The sequence below is a fragment of the Symphodus melops genome (genome assembly GCF_947650265.1).
Source record: "Symphodus melops genome assembly, chromosome: 5".
Classification (NCBI taxonomy): Eukaryota; Metazoa; Chordata; class Actinopteri; order Labriformes; family Labridae; genus Symphodus; species Symphodus melops.
In genome coordinates this window covers 7,396,537-7,411,603 of record NC_136695.1, presented here as the reverse complement: position 1 = coordinate 7,411,603, position 15,067 = coordinate 7,396,537, and the positions used below count along the sequence as shown (strand labels likewise).

Below are 15,067 nucleotides of genomic sequence, written 5' to 3'. Positions count from 1 at the left end.
CCAAAAATGGCTTTCTTACAACATATTAAATAAAATACCCATACCAGAATATGACAACTGCAGGTAATTACTTTGCAACAATCTTCATAACATTAGTAAAGCACAATTTCTATAACCAACCATAAATGTGAATCATAATGTGTCCTTATGTAAGTAGAGACATTCTTTATTGACATCAGTTCCCCTCACATCCCTTGATTTGTGGCAAATGAGTTTGTAAGAGGGAACGAGACAAAACTGTTTAAGACAATGAATTCGATTCACACAAAATGTAGAAGGAACTAGTCTATTTGTCGACCGTTAGAGGGCAGTAGTGCTCTTATTTTGTCAAACGTTAAGACAAATCTTTCTTTTTGGTGTATCCATGTTTGTACTTTATTCTCGACTGATCACATGGACCAACTAATTAGTTGATCAATTTACAACAATCCATGTCACACATTGTAAAGCATATTTCACTGTGGCCTCAACATTATCTTTAATCAAACATTGTTGCTGGTTTGTTTTTTGATGTTCTAGGTCAATTAGATTCATTATTTCCTCAGCATTTTTTCTGACAGCTCTGCAGGAAATACTGTTGAATGAAAATCTTCAGATATAGAAAGAGATTCAACATTTTACATAGAATCTGAGACTCATATGGCAACCATTATTGTTGGTTCAAGAAATAAAGTTGAAGAACCACAAAAAATATGTAAAGACTTAAATGTGAGACTTGTTCTATCAATCCCCGGTTTGGCCAGCTCTGTTGCACATAAGTTTTGCTGCCAGTGAGCCATATGTTGATGTCTTTGCCTCAGGGTTATCTTGGTCTGTGTGCCTTCTCCCTGGGAAACACATTAAATCCAGGATCACTGTTAGCAGACTTTTACAATAACTATGAGTTAAACAATACACCATAATCTCATAACGTACTAAAGTAAGTGGATCAAAATCTTACCAGGGATTTGATCCATTGCAATAAAATTGCGATCTTGTTGCTTTATTTTTGGCCTGTTCCTGGCTATGAGGAAAACTCCAAGGAAAGACAGAAGACAACTGGAAAAGATTTTCAGGAAGAAATTATACCATCTTACAATACATATTTAAAGATGCAGTTGTTGGTATATTTTTGAATACTTACCCAAATAGAAACATAAAAATGTTGAGTAGAGCCAAGTCTTCAAATTCCTGGTAAAACACTATACCTGCATTAACAAAAAACATTAGAACAGCCCTGCAAAGCCTGTGCACAAAAAAATACTAAGGACAAAGTTTGATTATCAAACGGAAAATGCAATCTTTACAAGTGTATAGCCACATAGAAAAGGCCAAGATCACACTTCGACCCTCAGATTATCATATAAAAACATGTTAGGCAATGTTAACAACAAGCAAAAGTTTAAAAATCAAAGTGCATCTTCTATGACAACCATCATGATTGAAAAAATAACTGTTTCAAATGGTCAACAAATCTGAGATTAAAAACACAAAGTCCATCTCCTGACAATTTTATGAACATACAACACAACACATCAGATTCAGTGCATTAAATTGTGTAATATGTGTAAGCAGTTAGAGCAAATGTCACAGCACAAGATGATTTAGACATTTTAGAGGCTCCAGCAGATTCTAACCATCTTTACTGCTAAACTGAGCAACATTAGGACAGATGATCATATAGACCTAATGTTGTTTTTTCGTGTCCCACCTTTGTGCTTTTTCACATGCTTCTCCTCTTCTGCTTGCCAATAAGATCTCTCACTCAAACATTTTATGATGATAAATTATATATTTAAAATTAAAATATTGGGAAAAAGTTTTTTGCAGGCAATAAAAAAAACAATACAAAAATAGCAAATACATGCAATCTGTGAGCATAGATTTGTAATTTGTTGTGGTTCTGGATTCTGTGGCTCAGTGGTAAAGTCAGTTGTATCTCAATCAGAAATAGATTAGATTAACCACTGAAACACCAGCATCTTAAGAATGTATATGCATGGAATAGTAAATCGTAAATAGACTTGAGCTTGCATCGCGCTTTGTTAGTCTGCTGACAACTCAAAGCACATTTACGCTGCAGTTCACACATACCCATTCATACAGTGTTTACAGAAGTTGCTGTGTAAAGTGTACATCAGTATTAACTAACTCCATTCATAAACTTACTGTATATACTGTACCCCAGGAGAAACTGGGGGTTAAGTGTCATCTGAAACAGTTGTAAACACGTAAAAACTTTGATCAATGTCGGCACTGGGCACATAAACCAATCAAAAATCTCTACCCCATGCATGCATGAGCTTGCACTCATAGCATGAGCTGAAATCCGCTTCTGGACCAATGGAGCTAGTGCGTGTAAGTGAGGGGCGTGGCTTTTGAGGGAGCACAGAGGAGAAGGGATGAGTGAATACAGAGAACAGAGAGGATGCTACTTTCAAAATCATGTTAGTTTTTGAAATTGACCTACCCTGCCTTTTAGAGAAGACTGACTCTACCAGTGAGCCACAGCTGCCCAGCTAGTACTGTTCAGCACTTGGGTGCTTTACATATCAGCCATCAGAACGTGGTTGTGGTGTAAATAAGTGAATGTGGAATGCGCTTCGCGTGGTCAAAAGACCAGAAAAGTGCTGTTTAAATAAACTAAATGCAGAGAGTTAAACTAACCAACACATTGTCAAAGCTTTATAGCTGGCATACCTGCAACAATGGCACTTGTGGTAAAAAACACGAAATTGACAGGAACTACCTCTGTGGCATCAAACATTTTCATGGCTTGGTTGAGGAATCTATAAAGAGGGAAGGAATATTTGAGATAGGCACTGAGTAGTACCTTGGCTATAGACAACGTGTAAGTGTCTTTTTACAAACTCATCCCACTTTACAGTTGGTGCACGACAGGTTCCACGTCAAAATGTGTAATAAATGATTTATCTCAATTTGTACAGGAACTTGAAAGCTAAATATTGTCGAGCATTAGCAAAACATGACCCATTTATAAATAAAAAAATAGGCTGAAACAGAAACAGAAAGAAGCAGAAACAAAGAAGAAAACAATAAAACCTTGACTTACTTAATCTGAAAGGCGCAGGAGGCAACCATGATCACAAGCATGACATGGAAGATGGGGTAGATAAGCTGCAGATGGCCGTTTATTGACTCTGTGATCATCCCTGACACTGCTTTGACTGAAATAACTGTTAGGGAGGCTGCAAAAAAACAGATGCGATGTGAGATCACTTTAACATTTTAAACTTGTACTGGAACAATTAAGAACTTCCTTATTGATTCAAGAATATTTGTTAGAGTTGGTCCATAATTTGTTTCAGGAAATGATGTTCTTTTTTTGTTTAGGCAACACAAAAAACGGTTCAATGCATAACCTCTGCCCTTAATGGGCCAGTCTCCATTTGTTCCTACCCAGCAAGGCCACCAGCAGCATGACAATGACAATGTGCTTCACATTCCTTCTCTTGTACAGATACAGCAGGATGCAAAAGACAATGACCTCTATGAACTGTTGAAAAAATGTATGAGAGAAAGGGTATCAACAATTAGTGCAGATTCAATTCCCATTAACTTTTCAAAGAAATTGAACCCAAAAACAATGCTGGTCTTAGATGAGAAGGCTCTCAGGGTGTGACATCCTAAATCCATACCATTCAGCTATTCAAAGGCCTATGATACAACACCACGTAGCTCTAATTGATGAGAGATAAAAGTATGAGAGGAGTACAAAATATAATTAAGACTACCATTTAAAAAAATGTTATAACTCTAGCCACATGCACTATTTTTTCTTTAATTTTCTTTGCATGATTACAATTTAATTAAATTGTGACATGTGTAATATGCATGGCAGAAATTCTTTACTGTGAAAAAAAATGTAATTGCTATGAATTGCACAAAACCCTTTTGGGGGCTTTTTGGCCTTATAAAAGCTTTAGAGAAACAGAAAATGTGGGGAGAAAATACATGTTAAAACAGTAATAGAAGACAACGCCACTTTCTTTAAACGTTTATAATGCTGAACTCAAGCAGGAGAGTGTTAAAAGTGTAACTTACAAGATAGAGCAAGAAGTGCCAGCTGATCACATAGTACTGGATCAGATCTGCTGTGATGTGTGTGGAAGTTCGAGGCGCAAAGGTCACCAGGACATATGTTCCTGTTATTGCCAGGGTGCCGCCTATGATATTACAATGGCAAAGAATGGCAAGGTTGTAACAGAAAAGGTATGATTGAGACTTAAAAGATCAATTATGAACTTTTTAGTAACGTTGCAAAAAATACTGTTGGATATAGTAGACATCCTAAAATCATCACAAAGAGAAAAAAAAGAGAAATTATATTTAAAAAACAAGAGCAAGTAGGCCCTTTATAGTCGAGTCATTTTATGAAAAAATGTCGAACAAATTGCTACAGAAACAAACTCAACTGATTTTGTCCTAAATTAGGGGACAAAATCCTCGAAGAATCCCAATATGGGAAAGTTTGGAAAAAGACCCAGTTATTCCCAATTCAAACACTTATTTTTTCCTCACACAAATAGGGAAAAAAACAACCTTCAGCTATTACCATGACAATTACTGAGTTGATTACTGACATCAAGACAAACAAAAAATGTATTACAAGTTGTTGTTGTTTTTATATTATTTGTTAACATGGGCTAATATGCATAAATATCACAATGGATCTAAACTTTAGGTATAGCCAGGTGAAAATGTCTTATTGAATGATGTTGACACCCCTGATGATGTCCCAAAATGTACATCTTTCCCACATCTGAGATACAGCTCTTACACCAATCTCAATATCAGGACAAACCTCATGTGTATGCCACCCATTGGCACAATGGACAGTTTTCCGTTAGGTCCCGTGTTTCATGGTTCTGAACTTCTGTCATCTTAAAGTAAGAGACAGTGGCAAACAAACGTCGCCAGAAGGGACAGAGATTCAGTCATTCATTCAACTCAACTGTCACTTAGCCTTATAAAGCCTTGTTTATACTTCTGCGTCGCGTCGACAGCGTGCCATTGTGTAGACCCGATGCCGTCGTTGAGCATTTTCTTCGGTGTATACAGCCTTTTAATATTTACGTTGTGACCGGAAAAGTAACTGCTGGAAATAACGTTCTGAGCGGACCAATCACAGTCCTTGCGCTTTGCGTCGACGCAACGCGTAGTCAGGATTTTTTGGAGGTGCACGTAGGGTCACTGTGTAGGGTCCACGTAGGGGTCCACGTCGACCACATAGCTACGGCGTCGACGCAACGCAGAAGTATAAATTAGGTTTTAGCCGTCACTCATCCAAGAAAGATTTCCTTTTGTTTATTCTAAATGTATAATTTAATGTACATTAATAAAACATACCTGGTGATAAACCACAATTTACAGGGATCATCTGGATGTGTGTTAAGCTGTGGTTTTTTGTGTGTTTTTTTTCTATTTATCCTCGTGGGTCAATTAACGCATCAAGCGGTCGACCACATGAGCAGCGACCCGCATAAGGGGGTTAACAGTCTTGCCCAGGGACACATCGGACACGTTGCTCACAGGAGCTGGGGATTGATCCCTCAACCTTCCTGTTTGGGAGGCGAAAACTATACCCACTGAGCCACAGCTGCCCCTGTACTTTGGATATTATTGGTGAAAAGATGTGCAGTTTAGAATTGATGAATAGTTGCACTGCACAGTTGTGTTAGCTAGCTAAGCTAGCATCAGCAAAGAACTTCTTAGCTGTCTCAAGACTCTTCAACTTAAATTACTTACATGACAGTTCAATGCAGACAATAACCCATGTATCCATATCTTCCTGCTACTCAAGCCTAACCACTTTATCTAGAGTAGACTATGCCTACATACTGAACCACACTGGACCTGACTGTCCAAATAAACGTTGAAGTAGGATTCAAGTGTCACCATGTTAGATTGTTTAGATTGGGGCGGCAGTAGTAGGGACTTGGGTTGGGAACCGGACGGTAGCCGGTTCAAGTCCTGATGTGGACCAAAATATGGAAGTTGGTCTGGTAGCTGGAAAGGTGCCATACCACCTCTCAAGCACTGCCAAGAGGGGGCGCTTCCAGTGGGAGCAGCTGCCGCTCTCTGACATCACCTCTCCATTTATGCTTGTCCCCAGGTCCTGCTTGTGCATGTGTGTGATTCAGGCCTGTGATTGTGAGAGGCATGTCTTTACAATAACGGAGTGCGAACCACAATTTCCCCCTCGGGGATTAAGAAAGTATATATATAAAAAAATAAAAAAGATAGAAGCTACAGTAATATAAACAAAACCAAAATGTCAGTAGAAACAATAATTTTGGTCTATGCTTATGGAGTCACCTGCACAAACTCAATGCAGATGACCTGTGACAAGAATGAAGGTCAGATTCTTTAGTGGTACATTGTGTACATAATTTAATTGTCTACCTTTTGTCTTCTGCAGTCTCTTTACTCTTGTCTCCTTGTCCCCTGGACTCATCCCCCAGAAACAGACTCAGCAACAAAAACTTCAAGAACATGTAATACATTTTTTGTTTGTCTTGTTGTCAGTATCAACTCAGTAATTTTCACGTTGATATCTGAAGGTTAGTTTTTCCCCTATTCATAAGAAAAATAATGAATATGCATATGAATTGGGTATATTTGGGTCTTTTTCCAAACTTCCCCTATTGGGATTCTCTTGGGCTTTTTTTCCTTTCTCTGGACAAATTGAGGAAACACAATCAGTTGAGTTTGTTTCTGTTGCAATTTGTTCATCGTTGACCCCTATTTTGGCTTAAAATGGCTGGACTATTAGTAATGTGATTCTCAAGTGTTTGCTCTTACCAACAATGTCAGATGCACGCATCGTCTCCTTGAGAAAAACCACAGATATGACAGCACTGGCTGCAAGTGAAAATACATTCATATGAGTTTAACCACCAATAAAACCTGCCACAATAACTTTCAGTCAAGTAGACAATCATTTTGTAGATTTCAGAGTTCTAATACCAGATCAAATTGTAGATTTAATCATCCCAATTTCTGTTAGCAAAAACATTACAGTCAATGCCTTACAGAAATAATAATAACAATAATAATAAAACTAATAATAATGATAGTAATAATTGGTTCCTAGAGACACTGAAAGTCAGTTCACATCAATAAACAGTGCTTGATATGTTCACGTACATCATAATTAAATCTGTCAGCCTGCCTGATTACATTTCACTTGTTTGGACTATATCACATGAGAAACAAATTAAGATGCCTTTTCATGACTTATTTTCCACTGGTCCATTCATTAATATTATTGGTCAAAAAATACATGGTTGTAAAGCGATCAGTTTCGCCCGCACAATAAGACCCATTGTTCCTTTTAATGCAACTCCAATTTTTGTTGAATCAATGGACAGGCACCATTTAGCTATCACACAGACTGAGAGCAAGACAATCAAATATGCACTTCTAAGAGATGTTAATAAACAAGCAAATACACAGATGGATGTAGCCACACAGGTGAGACAGACAACATAGGAAACATTGAGGAAGTCAGTTTTTCTAGTTAGATCCTTGCTTGTGTTAAGCTTATTTTTTGTTATACGTCACTTTCCAAAAGCAAATTAGAATTTGTACATACTCATCAACTTCAGGTTATTATAAAACAAATGTCCTTGGAGTGAATCAAAAAAACAATACTTTTTACGTTTTACAATTTCTTTCTTACATTTTTCATGGAAATGCAAATATATTTTTAAATTGATAAATATATCATTCTTCATGTAATTATAAACTACTCAACTGACCAGTTTTGAGGGATACTACTAGAATGTGACTCAGGGTTCTGTTCTTTTTTTCAACATGCCATGCTTTCCAACTTTAAGTCAACGTCATACTTTAAATGTATTGTCTGGGAGAGATATTCATTTGTTTCAGTGTGAAAAGCGATCAGACATATGCATTGTTTCTCTCAACCTTTGAATGGTCATGTCTTCATGCAAAGATAATGTATAAGGGGCCAAAAGGTTACACTTACCTATGACAGAAACACAGCCCAGCGGGGCTATGAGTGACGCTGGGGCAAAGCCGTAGGCAGCAAAGTTCCCAAGTTCTCCAACACCCATTAGAATCACACCACACCACCATATCACAGAGGTGTAGTAGGGCTTGGAGCAACGCTGAGCTTGGCGGACATGGGCATATTTCTGTAGGGTGAGGGACCAGAAGCCCAAAACATTATTCAGGTTAAGAGATTCATACTCAAAACAAAGATACATTCACAGCTTTTGATACACACAGTATATAACCATTGTGAAAAATGTTGTGCTGCTTAGTATTTAAGTGGGATAAGCCAGAACGTTTAACCTATAGCTACTAAAGGTTAAAAACGTCATGCAGCCATAATCAGACAGATGCTGCAGACAGCAGAGGGTTAGGGTTTGGGGTCAATACATCACATCTACATCAAATGACTAACAGTTGAAGTTGTAACAATAACTTATCAGAGACCCATTATGCAAACTGCTGAATGACTATTATCATTGGGTTTAGACATAAATATGATGACTTAACTGAGTGATTGTAAAGACAGTCACCCAATGTTTAAACATTTATCTTCATGAATTCTTAAAAATATATATTGCCATGAAATATACATGAATTTTAGCTGCCTGTTGCTTTTTGTTAACTTGCCAGCACATTCGACCTCCAGACCCTAAGTGTAGACACTCAAATCCTAATACACACAAGTCTGCTGAAGTAAGAGCAGACTTTACAGAGTAAGTTTATAAATAATGAATTGCTCACACTTTATAATAAGGTACACATATTTTGCACATTTACTGGGTATTGAGTGACGAACTAAACTACCTGTCAAGAACTACTACTATTATTGTATTTAAAATTAAACAAAAACAATAAAAGTGAAACACAAAACAATGATGCAAATATATATCAGCATATAAATGACAACACAACACATTTTATTGATTGATTTAATATTCTGCAAAATAAAATGTATGCCTTTGGGACCAATATATCATCTTTGTGTTGTTTTTTTCCAAGTAACATTCGATCCCCATTATATAAATGACTTGATAGTGCAGTAACAATTCTTTCTTGGTTCCATACAAAGAAAACAAGACAGAAGGAAAATTATAACAACGAGATGAATCAAGTTCATAATATTGATTCACAATATAAATGAAACGTGCATTCAAATTGTTGTCACCCCACACATTTGCTGGATGGTGCTCAAGCAGTGTCCTTCCCCCTCAGACCAGTCGGCCACAAATGCCAAGGCTGGAGAATCAGGCAGCCGACTGCTGCTCCCTGTTCTTTACCCTTGGGAAGTACACATACGTTTGCTGCCCTGACTTGCTTCCTTTCCTTTTGCATTCTACAGAGATTTCAGACAGAGATAGCATGCCTAATTCTGATAACCCCAAACTTGCCACATGGTCTGGTTTTAGGTCATCATTCTATTAATAGGTGGGTTAACATTGTGGCTCACAATGGCCCAAAGGAGTTCCATCATTTTTTCACAGCTTTAAAATTATGCCTGGACCCTGAAAATTCAGCCTCTTAGAAATGTGTCTTCCACATACGCATACTGCAGAACCTTCAAGGGGCACAGGCTTTGCTGAGAACAGTGTGTCCAGAGGAAACTTAAAGGGATACTTCACCCATTTACATGAAGCTGTGTATCATTAGAAACATGGTAGTAGTGTTGAATGGTCGTGAATCCAACCCTCATTTTGCCCTGAGACAAGAGAAATGTGATTTTCTTTGCTTGAAAGTTTTCTTCATGTGATGCAATATGACGCTTTTTGCATCACATGCAAAGTGAAGTATCCCTTTAAGCTTGGCAGTCTGGTGGCTTTCACCAATGTAGTGACATGAGTGAGATCAAGGCCTTTTTTTGAATAACAGTGGTATATCTGTTTGCCTCCAGGATGTCAACACACTGCTCCCTGTTCTTCTCCCTATGGAGATACAACAACAACAAGTAGTTCAAGGCCTTTCCTCCTCCTTTTGGAAGATTTGAGCGCAGAAAGAGCTGATATATTGGTAGCCCCACATGAACTGTTGCCATATTGTCTGGTTCTCAGACATCCCACCAGTGATAGCATCATGTAAGTGTGCATGCTTTAGAACTCAAGCTAGTCAAGATGGACTGGACTTGAAGGGGTAAAGAATGCTTTGACACATTACAGATTGCCAAATGTGAGTGTGCCCTTAGACCCCCTTCCCCCAACCAAGGTTTCCCCAATGTTTTTTCCAACAAATTGAGTCTTCTCCTCACGTGAGAAGCAAAAAGAAGCAGAGACGGTTCACTCTTTGCCCTGTTGGACCGCGAGAGTCTAATGTCATGACCACACAGACCCTCAAGCTGACTGACTGACTGTGTGCTTTAAAAAGGAGTGTCTGGGTAGACCACTGTTCAAGGTCAGATTGTCCAACTTGACCACAGAAGTTATCCAGCAGGCGGCAAGAATGCCAGTGCTGCCCGGGGTAGGAGCAGGTTCCACCCATCGATTTTCCATTTTGGTGAAATGAAGCATTTTTATTAATGTACTATATAGGTCCTGTCTGTGGCGTGTGTATATTTAGGGCGTACGTGTGTTATCTCACAATAACAGAGTTACATTTTGTAATTTACCGTCTGGGTGACATACATATATAAAATAACTTTAAGTTAAATGAATTTTGGCTTCATGGGTGTGCCAGTAATACCAATGTGTCTTAAACAATTATCTAAATCATATGTCAGGTTCCCTCTTAAATGCAATACTGTACGTAGCTGGGAATAATGTGAATGGTTGTGTTTAGTCAGTTTTTACTTTTCACCTGCATTCCAACGCTTCCTACCTGTATGTTGAGAGAAATGCTGATGAGGACATTCCCACAAATGGAGATTATGATTCCCAGGAGATAGGTCTGTGGGAAGAAAAAGTATGCAGGCAAATTAATGAGTGAAAGGGTGTGTTTCTTGTGTTAATGTGTGGGGTAGAAGTTGTACGCTAACACAAAGCTGATCTCAATTTACCTTGAACTCATCTTATGACATCACAACAAAAATTCATCAAACAGCCTTTATTAAAGTAAATACGAATGCTGTGCACTCACAAAACAAGTTTTTACTGAGTAATTTTTTGTTAAAAAACACTTTCTGAATTACTACTCTATATCACAATCTGCATACATGCTTTCATGAAATAACAGAAATGTAGTTTGAATGTACACATGATGAAGAAGTTTCTGTAGTAATTCATGATGATTACACAGACTCTATCAGCACTGCATAAAATAACCTGGTCAAGTCGCTCAGTGCAGTTTCTAAGCCTCCTGGTTGATAGGTAGAGAGACTGAGGAGCAAAAAGAGTTGTGTGACTTTGTGTGCATGATGGCTGATCATGTTTGTACAGTATGAGTGTGTGCCTGTGTGTGTGTTCATGTACACAGACAGTAGTGAAGTAGTAGCAGTCCAAGTGTTCAACGAAGGAATCAAGAACCTCACTCAGACAGCAGGAACCTACACTCTGGCACCAAATACAAACCCACAGAGGAGATTGCGGAATAGAGTTAGAAGAAAAAAGGAAAAGAGGTTAAAAGAGAGACAGAGAGTGAAGGAGATTTCCTGTCACAGGAAGAACAAACACAAGGGCTGTTACACTGGGAGTGTCGCTGGCTTGTCTGCCTACTTAGCAAACATTATGTAGTTTGCTGAAGGAAAACCAAGAGACGTCACAACACAAAGCTCCACATTATTCTTTTATAGTTGTATTCTAACGAGTTTTACCACTGTAAAACTACAGAAATATGTAGCTGAGTTTTTGGCTACTCACTTTAATGTGCAGTGGCAGCACAGGAAATATTTTGAGATAAGGCACCTTTGTCTTCACAATGTTGGAAAGTAACAAGTCACAGTACTTTAGCAAATATGTATATAAGCTCTTTGATACTTGTGTAAGCTTTAACAGTGAAGTCAATTTGTCTAGTTTAATTTATCTAGTTTTAGTTTATGTGATTGAGTTTGAGTCACAAATAGGTCTACATCATCAGTGAACATTTAACATATTTGAGTTTGCAAAGTTATGGTTTGTATATTTCCATGCTTAAATATTATCAACAGCTTAACTTTGACCAAAATATAGTGAATCAGTCTCTGTAGTTTTGATTATGTTTACCTTGAGTTTAGTCATCTTAATCTCTAATTGGTTTACTCAATGACATGTAATGAGGAACAAGGTTGTGAAGTGGATGAAATAAGTCTGACAGTAATGATGTGCTGAGAAATCCATCCCCTACACATTGATCCCCCACATTACATTTGTACTTCCATACATGCTTTAGTCAATAAGACTATTTTCTTAAAAACGGGAAAAAACAACAACACATGATCAATCTAAAAAAGTCAAAAAGATACTTGAGGTTAAGTGTCTTGCCCAAGGACACATCGAATATGTGGCTGCATTAGTGATTGGCTGGGGATCGAACCACAGATTTTCTAGTTGAGCAACAACTGATTCTACCTACTAAGCCATACCAGCTCCTACACCTCAGTGCACTTTCTTTTTGGAGTTTGTCGTTTTAGAATGGGACAGAGGGCTGGGGGAGAGTGACTTTAGACAGGACCCTCTAGAGCTGTGAGAACTATTACAAATAATGAACCCAGAAATATATTAGGTAGTTGAAATAAGTCCAACCACAATCATTCTGATTGATTATTCTTGTATTTCAAAATATATGTTTCATCTCAGTATTATGTCAATAGATTTGTTAGAGGGGTCGCCGGTAGCGCAGCGGCAGTGTGCGCGATCCCATGTATTGAGGCTCAGTCCTCGCGCACGGGCGGCCCGGGTTCGCGTCCGGCCTGTGGCCCATTTCCCGCATGTCTCTCCCCACTCTCTCCCCCTTTCCGACTCTATCCACTTTCCTCCCTCTATAATAAAGGCATAAAACGCCAAAAATAAATCTTTAAAAAAAAAAAAAAAATAGGTTTGTTAGAAAATGAAATCCAGCTCTTGGACTCTTTGTAACTGCATAATTGTTAAAAAGGTGCAATTCAATTACAACATAGTGCAACCAAAATAGATTTGACAACTTACTAGCAAAATTAAGGAAATGTTGTCTCAGTCTCGAAAAACATATTTTTTCAATGCTGCTGCAAGACTCTTGATAGGAAAATGCTAAGATGCTGTAAGTTGTGGAGGTTGACCTGGTAACACCATGCCTGATTGTAACAGAGGCTAAATATGTTTCAAAATTAAGGCAGAAGCTGACAGCACTAATCCATGTCTCCTTGTTATGACACAGACCTACAGACAAGCAGAAAGACAGAAAGACAGCATGCCCCATTGTGTGTGCTGACAATAGAGGTCTGTCAATTCCTGGGTTGGGAAAGTCTGTGGATGGAGCTCTTCACTTTTGTCTCAGATGTGGGGGTTACAAATGATGCATGAATGAGATTGTATGAAAATATGGTAACATTTGATCTAATCTAGGGCGCAATTTGCACTTGTTAAAATTGACTTAAATTGTTTGCTGATATATTATGGGCAGTGAGGTCAAAAGAGTGACCTGCTTCTAAGGAAAACTCTCCATAGCTAATGTACAAACGAAAATGTTAAGGTTTTGGAAAGCATGAGCTGCATACAATTATTCTTATTTATTGTGGAGTTGATTACAGAATGTGATGTAGCAGCATTTATATCAGCAATATTTATTTTTAACAGTTATTTTAAGTGCTAATGTCTTTCAACACCCACCTAGGCCAACCAATTGGACAATTTCTACAAATCTTTGTTTTCATTTGCACCATACAAACATTTTCAGACAGTAACATATTGTCCACTGGATGCTGGGATGTTCTCTGGGATGGTGGGTGGCATTTTACAGAGGGAGAAGCTATTAGCCAGCTGCTCAGGACTTTTACAGTAGATCCATTATCTCTCAACCCACAAATAAGCCATTACTCATAATTCTCGCCTCTCATTCCTCCTCTTCTGCTCTGTAAGCTCGTTATGTAAAAAAAAAAAAAAAAAAAGGGAAATGTGTAAGGATGTATGAGATGGACAAAAATGTCTGAGAGTGGGAGAGCAGAGGTTTGATGCATAGCTACTACTTAATAGAGGCCACATTAAAAGGGAGACTTTGCAACAAAACAGTCAACGTAATGAAGCGAGATCTCAGAGTTGTCTTGTGTCCTCATCAATACTACACCCAAACAAAACGCTTTAAGGTTTATACAATTGCACACTTGGCCAACTTGATAACCTATACCGACTTGCAATTCCTTGCTCTAATAGGCCAGAGAAGTTGCTAAAAAGCTAAAGAAACTATCACAATAATCATTGTAGCCGTATGAGCCTATCTGCAGTCTAGGCTACAGTAAACCTAAACCTGTTTAGCATGTTTTTATTGTGTGAAGGGTTGTTTTTTTACACACACACATAGACTACATTTAATTAGGCTAATGCAAATAACTAGAAGAATGTGCAAAAATGCTGCTTTACAAAACGACATTTTGTCAACAGAATTATGTATTTTTTATTAACTGTGATAGCCTATAATTATATAAAATGTATGTTTTCTATAACCGAGACAATATGATCTCTCTTTTCTGCTTGAAAAAGACCCAGATATAAAATGTTGTATTTTAATAGCCTAATAGTTCGATTAATTATTCATAATCACGGGAAAAAAAGGCTAAATCAAAGCACATCGATTCCACGACACTCTCGTAAACTACCTGATCACTTAACTTTCATAGTGAAACAAATGCAGCCTACCTGCAGCGGATTTTCAAGGATCTCAGCGCGGTGAGCTTGGGCAGCGGTCACATGAAGAGACGTAAGTGGATAAGTTAGATTCTCCATTTGTTTTTTCTTTAATAAAACACGAATCTTTACATCGTAACTGTCACTATTCTAACTTCTTTCATTGTTTTCCACTGCGTCCCATCCATCGTCATGCACGTGTCCCTGGCGCGACAGTGGAGAGCGGAGACGTCAGTGACGCAAGTGAAGGAGGCGGACCGGGAGTCTGTGCTGAATTAACGTGTGGTTGGAGAAATTGAACATTAATAGGCCTATTTGAAAATGCAACT

At 38.1% G+C, this 15,067-nt stretch overlaps 1 protein-coding gene across 1 annotated transcript; it reads right to left on the bottom strand.

The window, feature by feature from the left end:
- Window positions 1-435: 435 nt before the first annotated feature.
- nipal2 (NIPA like domain containing 2) lies at window positions 436-15,032 on the bottom strand. The gene is made up of 11 exons (XM_079343590.1): window positions 14,751-15,032; window positions 10,828-10,896; window positions 7,994-8,162; window positions 6,805-6,864; window positions 4,045-4,166; window positions 3,400-3,496; window positions 3,053-3,188; window positions 2,680-2,768; window positions 1,124-1,187; window positions 941-1,038; window positions 436-827 (listed from the first exon to the last, which is right to left on the bottom strand). Exons 1-11 carry the CDS (start codon window positions 14,835-14,837, stop codon window positions 724-726), a joined length of 1,095 nt encoding a protein of 364 aa, XP_079199716.1. The 5' UTR covers window positions 14,838-15,032; the 3' UTR covers window positions 436-723.
- Between the last annotated feature and the right edge of the window lie 35 nt (window positions 15,033-15,067).

Bases quoted from the DNA above. Each gene is read 5' to 3' on its own strand.
- nipal2 (XM_079343590.1), bottom strand. From the start codon at position 14,837: ATGGAGAATCTAACTTATCCACTTACGTCTCTTCATGTGACCGCTGCC. The intron at 3,189-3,399 runs GTAGGAACAAAT...GTTTTTTTGCAG, and splicing joins GCTGCTGGTGGCCTTGCTGG to CCTCCCTAACAGTTATTTCA. The intron at 2,769-3,052 runs GTAAGTCAAGGT...CCCTCTTTATAG, and splicing joins TCCTGCGCCTTTCAGATTAA to ATTCCTCAACCAAGCCATGA.